We start from the raw sequence: 14,168 nt of genomic DNA, 5'->3' as shown, positions 1-14,168 counted from the left end.
TCCGGTCCTATTGGGGAGTTTGGGGTGTGGCATGTTACGGACCTGGCAAGAATGAAAATCGCTGGGTGCGACGAATAGTCCTGCATAGCGGTGGGCTATGGGTGCATTATGACGTAACAAGCAAATGACGTATGATTTATAAAGAAAGTTGTTATCTCATTAGACCTTTTCATCGCAAGCCATATTTATATTGTCTTCCAATATCTCTTCTAAAATTAGTTCTAAGAAGCAAAACAAATGTAATCGTGAGTAATCGTGATTACTTTTGAAAAGTAATCGTAATCGCAATCGACTACTTCCTGATTTGGCTGTAATCGTAATCGTAATCGTAATCGCGGGATTCACAAGTAATCGTAATCGCATTCGATTACATTCGTGAAGTAATCACCCCATGTCTGTTGATAACACAATTCATCGTAAATAGCTTATATGATTTATTATAACTGATATTAATCTAGTCTAATTGTCCCCGTGATTCCGAAGATCTAAATACTGATCGAATTCTCAATCCTCAAAGTATTCGGCAGTTACACATAACGTTGCGCCGCACGCCTACGTCTTATTTCCGGTAGTACAGAGCTACTTAGGCCTACCAATCAAAAACATGGATAGCTACTACATTTTTTGTAATTTGAGTATTGTAATTGTGAACGTAACGTCCACGGCATTTCATTTCGCGCCGTAGATCAGTAAGATAATATGTATTTGAAAACTGCGTTGTCATATGGGCGTCGCCATGTCTGCTAATCTCTTTGATCAATCAACGTATTGTGCAATCCAAGATTTCGTGTCGGGTACATCGAATTCGCGAGTGATATTGGTCGCCGGCGCGACAGTACCTTAAATTTGATGATTTTGAAAAGAGGGGGTTCCTGCCCCCAAACCTGAAGACGGCGTTGTATTTACCTCTCAAAGCCATGTGTATATTGCCACGAGAATACTTATTCTGGCCGTGATGAAAATTTTCTAGCAAGTTGCTGCAATATTGACCAATTCAGTACAACAATATATATTTGGCAAAGAAGCATATTTAAATGCTCGAAAGAGCTACATATGGCTCGCAGTGCCTCACCTGTCTACTAGATTTTGAACATTTTTACTACCAAAATCACGTAACTTATTGCCTATTTATTGTCAGAAAATAAAGTTCGAAACAGAGGACAAGGTATTGTGATAGGGCAATTCATCGTAAATATCATTGAATGTATAATGACTGATATTATTCGAATGTAATTGTCTCACTGATACCGATTCGGCTTCTTAATTATCACGTGTTCGGCGGTAACATTTGCGCAACACGCCTACAGCGTCTACATTCTACAAAGCTACGTTATCAATCAAGAACGTGGATAGCTATGGCGTTGTTTGTAATTTGTATTTGTAATTGTGAATGTCACTGCCATCGCAGTTTATTTCTCGCCGCAGATCAGAAAGACAATGCATATTTGAAAACTGCATTGTGATACAGGCGCCGCCATGTCTCCTCGTCTCTTTGATCAATGAATGCATCGTGCAATTCAAGATTTCGTACCGGGTACTAGGGCTGGGCACAATGATTCGAGTACTCGAATCTTAATCGAGTATTAATTTTAATGATTCGAGTCGAGTAGTAAAAGTCGATTTTTTCGAATACTGAAATTATACGTTCCTCGCCACTGAAAGGTAATTTGTCAACGAGAATTATAATTCCGATACTAATTTCCTCTGTGGAAGCCTTGAAACCTTGATTGGACATATCGCAGCATACGAAACAGATAATGCAAGCTACTAACGTTACAGAAAATAACACATTTCCAAAATTATGATCATCCCACAACATTGTTACAAAGTGCAAAGAAATCCGTATGGTTGAAAAATACCGGAGTATCTGTAATGTGACGGAATACAGGCATCATATTCTTTGTGGTAGCATAAAAAGTGCTCAGTTGATCTTTGACATATGACATTCTGTTATGACGTCATAATGTTTGATACTCGAATACTCGACTCGAAGCATATTACGTGATTCAGAATCGAATCACTCAGGTACTCGATTTTGCCCAGCCCTACCGGGTACATCGAATTTATTGCGAGTGATATTGGTCGCTGACGCGACAGCAACTTCAATTTGAGGATTTTGTACAGGAAGTCCGAATTCTTAACCTTGAATACGTCACTGTAATAACCTCTCAAATACATTTTATACTGCCACAAGAATAATTATACTGCTCGTCCTGAAGATTTTATAACTCGTTGCTTCAATATTGAAAAATTGGGCACAAAAATAAAAAAATTCGCAGAGCCATATGTTATGCCCAAAAGAGCCATATATGGCTCGCGAGCCATAGGTTCCCGACCACTGTTCTATACTGTCACCTCAGGTAGCAAGAACGGGACTATTATCTGCCGACTGCCGACAACGGAGTATATCGATATCGAAAGGTTTGGACTTGGGCGCAACTATTTGTAGAATTACTGTAGAACTCAGACTCACTGTGTAATAAAAAGACTCGAGTTGAGTCGCATCAAACGTTACAATCAGAGAACGACTTATTGTGACTCGGTACGCCGTGATTTGGTGCAGCCACGCACGCAACAAACTATGAAACTGGTATGGGGAATGGTAATATATCGAAACGTCCTGGCTTGTGTTGAGTAGCATATTTAGATATCTAAGCAGCCCGGTGTCGTAACCATTGGCATTATGTTGCCCTCTTGATGTATACGGTAGTTAGTTGCATCCTCCGTCATCTTGGGTATCTTTATCCTTGTTATCATCGCCAATTAAATGTGGCGAGTATTATAAAGTAGTTGTAACCTACGCTTCACAGCTGTAACACCAATGGATTCTTCTATTGCTATGGCACGGTAATCATTATATTCAAGTTGTTAAAGATCTGTTCCAAGATTCGCAGATAAATCTAACGCTGATTTAATTTGACTTTGGTAATAACATGATCAATAGCCTAGTTATCAGGAGTATACAACTATACATGCCCGAAACCAGGATCAGGCTGAACTGCTCCAATGTTCTGATATAAGATTGATCAATCTTTGTAAAATTCTAAAATATTCTAAAACCTATAATTGTGACACGTCAAATGTCCGCTAACTGTAAAATTTTAATGCAACAGCTTTTACGATATCCTGGTGCATTTATACTGTTTATTGGTGTCTGCAACTAAATATACAGCTACTATGCCAAGTACAGCAACAAATTTTATTCGAATATATCTATGTTAAAATGTGATTTTTTTTCGTGCCAGGCGTGAATTGACAATAGTAATTCACTTTTTCACGGTGCATGTGGAATGTCAGTCTGCAAGGTCCCGTCAAATAAGACCTACCTGGATATACATTGAATTCCCCTATTATTGGTGCTGCGGCCCGCGGCGCTATCAAAGAGTAGGAAATTGGCCCGCGAGCACGATTGAGTTTGAGACCTCTTGTCTACACATTATAGTTCACCCCTACCGTCTTTGGCCATGTTTTCCAAAAAACCAGTCGGACAAATCTTATCGTGAATTTTCAAACCAAAGATCGGCAGATCTTCATGATCAAGCCATATTTTCTGTGTGTCTCGCTTAATGGCTATGGTACCCAACACAATAACCTTGGATATGTAAAAACCATCGCAGGTTTTTTTTTGCAATAAATTCAACAAATAATACATACATATTAACACATAGCTCTGGCACCGTGTCGACACAAAATTATACTCTTTGCGGTCCATACTTGAACAACCCTTGAAGGGGTAAAAATTTGCGTTACAGTAACTTGCAAATGTGAGTCTGTAATGTTGTTATTTACTACTATCCTCGTGCCTCGCGCTGATCGAACTGTTATTACCAAAATATGATCGCCGGCTCGCATGGGCTGATATACACTGTGTGTCTGCCACCACAACGACTTTCAAACCAGGCATTTGGTTATGTAACAGTCATAGTGCGAAATTATTAATTTACTATTACCGCTTAGTATTGCGTTGTAAGTCAAACAAGTTTTTACAATTGCGTCGCAAACGTTAGGGAGATACTGCCCTATTAGGTTCATTTGAATTATTCCTCGTCGGAAAAATTACCAATTATTTACGATTTTCATCCGCACTCATCCGGATATTCACTTGCACCACCTTCGTCATTCGCACTGCAAATTCCCACAGGTTGAAAAGCGCTGCCCTACGGTTTGGGTGCGACAATTAGTAGAATTACGCGATTCTCGTTTATAGACTTAAAGTGTATGACCCCATGATGAAAAGACGATGCGTTTTATCTATCTTTTATGCCCCCGCGGCCCCACCACTAATAAAACACCACCTCATTCTATTTGAATCTTGCCTCGGTCGAGAGTTCAAGGATTTTATTTCACCATATTTTAAACGCACTTCCCACTCATTGAGTAACGTTTCAAACAAGAATACTTCCGAAACCGGATATCATTTCACCTAACATAATTTCTCATTTTTATAGATATCCTTCCTGGCATCAATATGGAGACTCGTTCGGATGCCTCCGTCGGCTGACTCAAACTAAGCGTTTATTTAATCCGGAATCTGACGAAACTCAAAATCATACGGCAATGGTTTTATAGTTGCACGTTTCGCGAGTCGCGATTCATAGAGAGTAGCTAATCTGAGTTCGATATCCTTTCCACATCTGTCAGTTTCTGTATTTATATTTACCAACCCCGCTATATGTACAAAATGGAATTCACTACAGTGGATGAGGCTGCGGAACACTTCGCATCCAACTTGAATGGCCGCAAGGTGAGGATTGTTTGCTTTGTGGTATTCGTGGAGTTTTTGGACGACATATTAAACGTACAGATAAAAATGCTGGTCGACAATAAATGGTTACAAATTACAGTATGAGTGAAATTATACCCCCGCGGATAGACTTTAATTAATTCAAATCCACAATGCCCTATCCTATCCGGTGTTATGTTTATTGTACAATCGCAGTGTATTAAACAACTTGGTATTTTGATAACGTATTCTCATTCAACATTTGACTATACATAACATAAGGGTTACCATACGTCCTCCTTTAGGGGGATTTGTCCTCCTTTTTCAAGTTTTTAAAAATGTCCTCCGAGGACGCCTAAATGTCTTACTTTTTGACAATTCGTCCTCCTTTGCAGCTTTTAGAGCTATGATAATGTATAGATTTGAGTGAAATGGGCATAAATGACGTTAAATATGAGATTCGTGGTTCGAACGAAAGCGACGGTTTATTTTTCTTAGTCAACCAACGAAAAGTATGAAAGAAAGACTGTATTTCGGAGGTTGAGCCGGAAAGCTGACCTTCTTTTAGTGAACAAACCACAATGTCGTGAAAAAATTACCATTTTTCCGGTTTTTACTCCAGTGTTGTGAGTCTGAAAATTTTGAAGAGTGTCCTACTTTCCCGATTCCAAAATATGGTAACCCTATATAGCATTATAACAGATATGACGGGGTCCGACAAGGCCGTAACTGTTACTTCACAATTCACATGAATATATGATTTTCGAAGGATTGTACCAATGGCACAAGTTGGATGGATACTAGACAGTATAATGTGGCTTCATGCGTTTTGTGCTGCTTGATAGGTGTATTGTCGCTTTTAAGGCGTCACAATCAGGTTATGATGTCTCTTGTTATGTACATCGTCCGAATGCTCTCTTATTCGCAGAATATCGATGATTCCTTCTGGATTTGCGACCTCGCAGATGTGAAGAACAAACTGGATAGATGGAACGAACTGATGCCGCGCGTGACCCCATTCTACGCAATGAAGAGCGCCCCTCATTTGCCATTGATTAAATTGCTTATCGATTCCGGAGCGGGAGTTGACTGCGCCAGCCAGGTTACATTTAGGAAATATTTGAACGGCTTTTGAAGGCGCGGGATAACGAATCGCTCTTTGCAGCAAGAAATGGATGCTGTGCTGCGACTGGGACTTAGTCCGGACCGAGTCGTATATTCAAACACGGCCAAGCAGATTTCTCATGTTTTGCATGCGAAAAGTCACGGAATCAAATTGGCTACCTTTGACTCGCGAGAAGAACTGGAAAAAATGAAACAAGTATTCCCAGAATCTGAGTAAGTATTAATTACACATGATCACGATTCGGCTTCTTTGTGATTTCACGCTCTGTTGACAGACTTCTGTTGCGAATCAAGACCGATTCCAAGGAGTCCTATTTCGACCTTAGCGAAAGATTCGGAGCCACCATTGAGGAGAGCTTCGCCTTGCTTGAATTGGCGAGCCATTTGGGAATGAATGTCGTAGGCATAAGGTATGTCGTGTCATCTTGGGCGCGCCCAGCTTCTCGAGATAGTGGATTTCATTGGCATATTTCGGTGATACAAAAGTGGTTGCTTATTGAATTATGACTGAGCATGAGCGTTGTCCGATGTCCAGTCGATGCGGTATAACTCTTCATTTTGTTACGCAACGAAAAGCTTTAACAACACCGACGACTGCTTCAATCGACTGTAATGATATGAGAGTCTCCTGATACCCAATCGGTTAGCGGACTAAAGCTGCGACTGTCTTCCAGCTTTCACGTCGGTAGCGGTTGTAAAAATACTTCCGCGTTTGCTACGGCGCTGAGTGATTCCAGACGACTTTTTGACTACGCCGCAACAGTTGGATTGCGATTAAAGATGCTGGATATTGGCGGTGGATTCCACGGTAGCATGAACAAGTCTCCCAGCGTAGAAAAGGTGAGTTCGTTGGACAGATGAAAGAATTGATAATTGAACACAAATGAATTTCTAGTTCGCGTCTGTGATCAACGACAGTTTGGACGAATTATTTCCCGCGATCGAATATCCTGATCTACGCGTGATTTCAGAGCCGGGGAGATATTTTGCGTCGGAAGCATTTACCCTGGTTTCGAGCATAATTGGGAAACAGAGTGGGTATAGAGCAATTATTCTCGACCTTCGTGCTGGTCCATTTATATGTAATTTATTGTTGCCCACTCATCAACTGTTGACAGGTTGTGAGAGAAGGCCCTATAGATAATTCCCTACCGCTTGGTAACAATTTGAGAATTATTCAGGGTGACATTCGTCAATCGATAACTCCCACGGGCTTGGTATTCCTTAGTCATCGTATTCAATGCGAAACTGATTAGCGGCATTTTAAACTATCGAACACCATCCGTGTCCACATCGAAATTACAAATCGGAGATGAGAGCACACAACGCTGAACTCTGAATTTTTTTGATTCGCATGAAAAATTAAAACCATTCAACATTCCACGTCCAAATCCAAATCCTCCCGGGATCCGGGTTCATCAGCAGAAGAATAAATCCGGTTCCAATCCAACTCTGGCCAAGAAATATAATGAATGCGGCGGATATCCAGTCCATTAACTAGCTATCCATGCCCCACTCTGTATTAGCTATCCGTGTCCAGCTGTTCACCCGTCTTGCATGCGCTGAGCGCGTGGCTGGCTCTGCGAGTGAATGATGTCTGGGAATGGTGCTCAGTAGAGACTCCTTCTCTTCTGTCATTAAAAATTGTCCCCATATAAATTGTCAGGGACTTACACTGGAATCGTCAGTAACTAGCAGACTGTAGAGAATTGGAAAGAACATTGTATATCAACAATCTTATCACCGGGGACGTCATATATTGTGATATGATGGTTGATATACAATGTTCTTTCCAATTCTCTACAGTCTCTACGGTCTGATAGTTGCTGACGATTAGCCCTGACGAGTGTCAGCCGAAAATATTCGGGTTCATTTCAATAGGAATATACTATTCAATTGTCTATCAGTGTTGGGAAGACTCGAGTCATGACTTGACTCGAGTCAGACTCGAGTCAACTTTTTCGTATGACTTGACTTGACTCGAGTCACTTTGCCAAAATGACTTGACTTGACTTGACTCAGCGCTTCAGAAATGTGTATTGACTTGTGACTCGGAGCAAAATATACGAGTCAATTTCAAGTCATCAAGTAAACGGTGTAGATTAAATCTCTGCATTTTGTTTATGTTCGGATTATTCGCCATACGCTGTTGTAACTTGTGACAGCAACCGGCCCTTCACTGATTGTACCTTTCACCGGTCCTCCATTGTTATATCACAAATACCATTGTTATATCACAAATAAATTTACCGAAAACGAACTGATGACAGGTTACGTTTATGTACTAGCAGTAGCATAATCTAATATCAACATATCTATGCTTCTTAGACGGCTCAGTGATTATATCGCGAAGTGCCCACCTTAACCAATAACCCTGTTGAATGATCTAAATCGAACGAATATAGTTTATGCGTTTATATTCTCACGGATTTGTAGATGGGTAGTATATTATATCATATCATTTTCTTTCAAATTCTTGACGCTTCGTATTCGATCCTCTATTTTGGCTCACGTATTTGATTAGCTGCTCTACGTCTGCGTGAGCAATCCAGCGCCCTTTTGCATGTAGGCCTATATTTGACCTTATACTCATTATTTGATTCAAGATATATGACCTATACATATGTCTTTTACACATCTAGCAAAATGTAATGACATTGAATCATCATTCATACTTTGAAAATTCAATTTGACTCGAATTGTGACTTGACTCGTGACTTGACTTGACTTGACTTGACTTGACTCGATTTGACTCGAGTCACCTCCAAAAAACGAGTGACTTGACTTGACTCGAGTCACCTTCGAAAATCGATTGACTTGACTTGACTCGAGTCAAAATGTGCAATGACTCGAAATGACTCGTGACTCGAAGGTAGTGACTTGATCCCAACACCGTTGTCTATTTCTATTGATTAAAGGACTAAAAGGACAAATAAGAATAAAAACCGTACTCAAGTTCGAGTATGTTTCCGAGACAGTTCGGTTTCAGGCAACAACCGCAACTCATCGTGCAAAAGTGGGTATTATGAATTCTCGAATATGTATACCATGAACCTTTCGGAACGTTTCTTCCAGACTTATACGAGTCGATGTGCAGTATCTAACTTTCGAAATCCATCAGCGTGATTACTAGATAGTTTCCGTTTTGTTATATAATGAGATGCTATTCCGCAACTAATTTCCGTTCAATAATGGAGGAGACATATTGATGCATCCGCGAATGTAAAAAATTTCATTCACAAAAACGGCGGAAACACGTCAGTAAACAGCTTTCCACTTAAACATGAGATATTAAGTAGGCTAACTTGATAAACGAAATCTAAGTAGCATATCTCTCTATATATATGACAGTCAATTAGTCATTTCTTGACATTTTTGTCGATTGAAAACACCACGGTATCGTGACATGGTGAAAAGATAGGTGTCGAAACGGCGTGGGGTGGTCTTTTAATTCAGACACCCACATCGGCGCAGAACATGTAAATGCGTAAGAGGCATGCACACATAAAAAAGGACAAGAGATAAAAAGGAAGAGGCATATGTGACGGAAGGCGCAGTCGATATATCTGATCGACGTTCGTTAATATTGAGCGTTTACTATATAGCATTTATCCAGAGATTTAATAAGATTGGATAGGATAAGACGTAGTATATTTTTGACCTTGATGTTTTTGCGGCATTGATATGCATACACACGGTCTGCGCCTATGCATACCATGAATGCATCTGAACGATGTGCATGTGCAGTGTGCACTGTGCATGTGCATGTGCCGCTGGACAAGGAAGGTTCACATCTAGCCGTGTGAGGCTTTCTAAGTCTTGCACCACCCCGAAATGCTATACCCCGAAATGTTGAGCGCCAAGCGAGGAAGTCGTGGATACCAGTGTTAGGCTACTAATCTGTTCTTTGGTCTGACCCGGCCGTGGATTAAATTCTCGCCCTCCCGATCAAGAATCCCGACGCTCCACCATTACGCTATCGCTTGTCGGTTCATATACCCTAAAAAGGATATTACAAGTGAAGGCATATGTATTACAGACATATAGCTTACCCTTTAGATATGGGTGGCTCCAAGTCATATATAGCTGTCACCAACGTTATCATAGACCAATCAATTTCCGCCGAAATATTGGTTAGAGCCTTTACACCATATGGCACCGGCCGGCTCATTTACTTTACTAAAATTGACTATTGATGAGACACAATCTATACGATCATCACGCTCGACAAGAGGCTCACCTTTGACTCATCCCCTGAAGCTTGATTCAGAACGGGCAAAGCCCATAAATTCTGCCATTAGCAAACATTTGTTGGATAATCCTGTTTACTCGAAAAATTATCGGGATGACAGACTTGGACTTTGGAGTTGTTAGGAGTGGCCGTTCACACTTCATTTGGGTACCATGGACATGACTTTTATCAAATACGCCAACCATCTCTGTGCCTGCAGAAGGAGTTCTTATACAATCTACAAACAGTACATTAAGCTCTTGAGTGTCAGCCGAAAACACTCGGGTTCATTTCAATATGAATTTGAATATACCATACAATCTATTGTCCATAGCATACCGCGCAGTTTTACTCATTGGAAATACTTTTTGAATGAATGAATGAATGAATGAATGAATGAATGAATGAATGAATGAATGAATGAATGAATGAATGAATGAATGAATGAATGAATGAATGAATGAATGAATGAATGAATGAATGAATGAATGAATGAATGAATGAATGAATGAATGAATGAATGAATGAATGAATTGAATGAAGATATCTACCAATCCTCGTTATTTGATTCAATGCGTACAGAATCGCCTCGCTCCCTTATAGGCTCAATGAGATTTTCGTCCGTTTGCAATCCGCCGTATTTTCGGAATCCCAATACTTGCAGCATGATAAAAATAAACAATTTTTATGCATGTTCATTGTTCATCCATCCATAATCAATTACAAAAGTAGATGTAGCAGCCAATGTAGGATCGTTGCATAAAACTTCTCTTATCCAAATGACGTATTCTGACATGGAAATGTGCCTTCACGGCGGTTACACAATACCTTGAGAGCATCGCTCTTCAACAGATGTGCACCTTCGCAATATTGCATATTCCAGAATAATCAATAATATCCACTTTGATAGTGAGTTCCAGTTTCGACACACTTCATCAAATCTTCCATAAATTGTAGCAAACGTTGCGCAAAGGAAAGGAAACCAAAAGTTGTTAATATCAAATATGGAGTTATAGTTCGTCTTGCTAACTTAACCGATTCTCGCAAATCTGTATCTTTAGAAACATACTGTAATGAAGATCACAGCGTCAGTTACGTCACGAATGAGGGGGTGTTCAGTTCATTTCTTCCTAAAATAGGAGCACCAGTGCCGGATATGGAAGATGTGTACATACTTGGAGGGGTAAGTTTTATCATAATTTTTATTAGATATAACATAAGTATTGTATCAAAAGAGATTGTGATCGACCAACAATATTTAATATGATAATATTAACATATATTCTGCCAGGACTCAGGGAGAAAGTGCACGAAGGCTCGACTGTATGGTCCCACTTGTGCCAATACAGATGTTCTGATGACACGACTGCTACCAGATATGACCGTGGGAGATAGAATACTATGGAAAAGTATGTCGTGTGCAATGTGCATATCGCGTGGATTCTTGAACGGATTTCAATAATTAATTTATTCAGACATTTGACTGCAATGAGACTCAATTGTATACACATCACTGCAGTCCCTTTAAATAGGAGTACTCTGCTTTTAAAATTATCCAATGCTTGAAAATGATTCGCTATTGGAAAGCTTCTCTCGATGAAACGGGATTGGATTAAGCTCACGCGTCTAAATATGGCTCATCGCAGCACAGCCTGACACCATCGTTGTTCGCAAAGGGACCGGAAGACCTGTATGATATCAGTGTAAACTTAGATATGAAAACCCACTTCGATTTACGACTATTCCGTAACAAATGGTATGAGATATAAATTTGGATATCGAATTTACATTGGATTCAGCGAGTTTTGTTTGATTCAGAATCAAATACGGGCTTGTATTTACATCTATAATAAGAAATACATTATGAATTTAACTCGAGTTTCAAGGTCAAACCCGGCGCTTGAATTTTTCGTATTTGAAATAATAATTCACATTTTTCTCAACAGATACGGGTGCATACACATTCAGTATTGGAGGGAAATTCAACGGATTCGGAGCATCTATGTTTTACGATATTATAACTGCTGATATTGCACGGATGCGATCTGAAACGCCGCCATCAGTATAGAGCCTAAAAGGAATTAATAGCGAGAAAACAGACGCACTTACTCGAGCCTATTTTTATGAATGCGTGATTATTGTAAATATAGTGCCTGAAATTATATATATAAGAGGAATAAATACATAGGTTATCTATACATCCAAAGAATATGTTTACGTGAGTGCATTTATAATAGGGTTACCATATTTTGGAATCGGGAAAGAAGGACAGTTTTCAAAATTTTCAGACTTACAATACTGTAGTAAAATCCGGAGAAATGGTAAATTTACCACGATATTGTGGTTGGTTGACTAAAAAAAGGGTCAACTTTCCGGCTCAACTCACTCCCGAAGTACAGTTTTCTGTCGCGTTTTTCGTTGGTTGACTATAAAAAAAATGGTCGTCGCTCACGTTCGAAACACGAATTTCCAGTTTAGCGTCATCTATGCCCATTTTCACTCGAATATATCCATCATCTTAGCTTTAAAAGCTGTAAAGCAGACCTGGGCATAGTGCGGCCCGCGGGCCAATTGCGGCCCACGGAGCCATTCTGTGCGACAGGTTGCTTGGAATTTTTAACAATAAACCTGCTTTTTTAATGTTGATGTGTGGACTAAAACCATAGCCTGTATCAACTTAACAGGAAATTCGTCTACTTTCAAGCCTGTTCACGATAAAGCTGCGTACCTTGCGTGCGTAATCCAGATTTTAAAAAAGGCTTTGTGGCAAAGTATGAGTAACAATTAAATTCACAAAGAATTATTCTTTCCATTAGTTTGACTAAAACCTTTGTTGCCATTGTCACATTACGCATTATAGGCCTACGGTAGGCCTACGTGTTTCAAATTGCAACGTGAGGCATTTCCAAATCCCTAATTCGTAAAACCAGTCAATCAGTGCTCGCGATTACTACATGACTGAGCTTATCTATCACCTATTAAGGATGAACGGGCATGCCCAAAAGATGAAGATGAAAGCTGAATTTCAAAGAATGTTCAGGGCCCTAACTATTTGTATATTGGAGTCAGGGGTAACCCTGTCTTTTTAGTTTTTGCTGAGCATGTCGCCGAGATTAAGGATTTTAATTGTGACAAAAACACGAAACACTTGGTCAAGGGATGGTGAATTAAAAAAAACGCTAACTTCGCTCAACATCAAGGCTATTTGATTTGTAGTCTGCTGGGAATGCAACGACCAAGACCAGCTTTGTACTATCCCGTATACATTTCAGTGCAGTGGCTGTCGAAATTGAGGGTGCGGGAAAGCATCTGAAGGGGGTCGCGAAACCAAAGAAAATGAAAAAAAATTTGCGCTCGCGCTCGAATCAACTTTTTCGTATGACTTGACTTGACTCGAGTCACTTTGAAAAAATGACTTGACTTGACTTGACTTGACTCGACGCCTCAGAAATGTGGATTGACTCGTGACTCGGAGAAAAATTGACGAGTCAATTTCAAGTCATCAATAAGTAAAAGGTGTCGACTAAATCACTGTATCATATGTAGGCTATGTTCGGATTATTTATAGATAACTAATCTACAGATAGATACGCAACACCCGTCGTCACGCTTGCTTGATCGGAGGAAATTACTGCTCAGCAATCTGAACGCAATATAATTGCTAATCCCATAGCTGACGACCCGCGAGCTTAAATTCAATAAAGTTGATCTTATTTGAAAGCTACTGTCTCACTGATTCCGAAAATATACATTAAAATCCAACCAGGGCAATGGAACCCCCTTTAAATACACCTCAAAGTTTGAAAATCGGCATTGTTTTGAACAATCGTGACCACGCAAGGGCCATTGTTATGGTCATTATGCTACGTCACCGCCGATGGACCGATGCGGGATCTGGGACCGGCTTCTTGATCGTTAGGTCGTGGGTTCGATCCCCGGCCGGGTCAGACCAAAGACCTGATTAGTAACACTGGTATCCATAACTTCCCTGCTTGGCGCTCATGCATTACTGGGATAGCATGGAGGGGTGGTGCATGACTTAGAAAGCCGTAAAGGCTATATCTGCACTTCCTTGTCCAGCGGCATATG

The 14,168-nt window shown here is 40.1% G+C and overlaps 1 protein-coding gene across 1 annotated transcript; it reads left to right on the top strand.

Moving 5' to 3' along the window:
- The first annotated feature begins 4,538 nt into the window (after positions 1-4,538).
- Positions 4,539-12,288, top strand: LOC145448517 (ornithine decarboxylase-like). The gene is made up of 9 exons (XM_080326922.1): positions 4,539-4,744; positions 5,652-5,825; positions 5,889-6,061; positions 6,124-6,258; positions 6,523-6,688; positions 6,744-6,882; positions 11,141-11,262; positions 11,371-11,488; positions 12,026-12,288. Exons 1-9 carry the CDS (start codon positions 4,673-4,675, stop codon positions 12,145-12,147), a joined length of 1,221 nt encoding a protein of 406 aa, XP_080183048.1. The 5' UTR covers positions 4,539-4,672; the 3' UTR covers positions 12,148-12,288.
- The last annotated feature ends 1,880 nt before the right edge of the window (positions 12,289-14,168 follow it).

Source organism: Botryllus schlosseri, chromosome 10 (assembly GCF_051294905.1).
Source record: "Botryllus schlosseri isolate E-star chromosome 10, Bs_hap1, whole genome shotgun sequence".
NCBI lineage: Eukaryota > Metazoa > Chordata > Ascidiacea > Stolidobranchia > Styelidae > Botryllus > Botryllus schlosseri.
The sequence above is the reverse complement of the archived record's forward strand: the minus strand, read 5'-3'. Positions and strand labels throughout refer to the sequence as shown.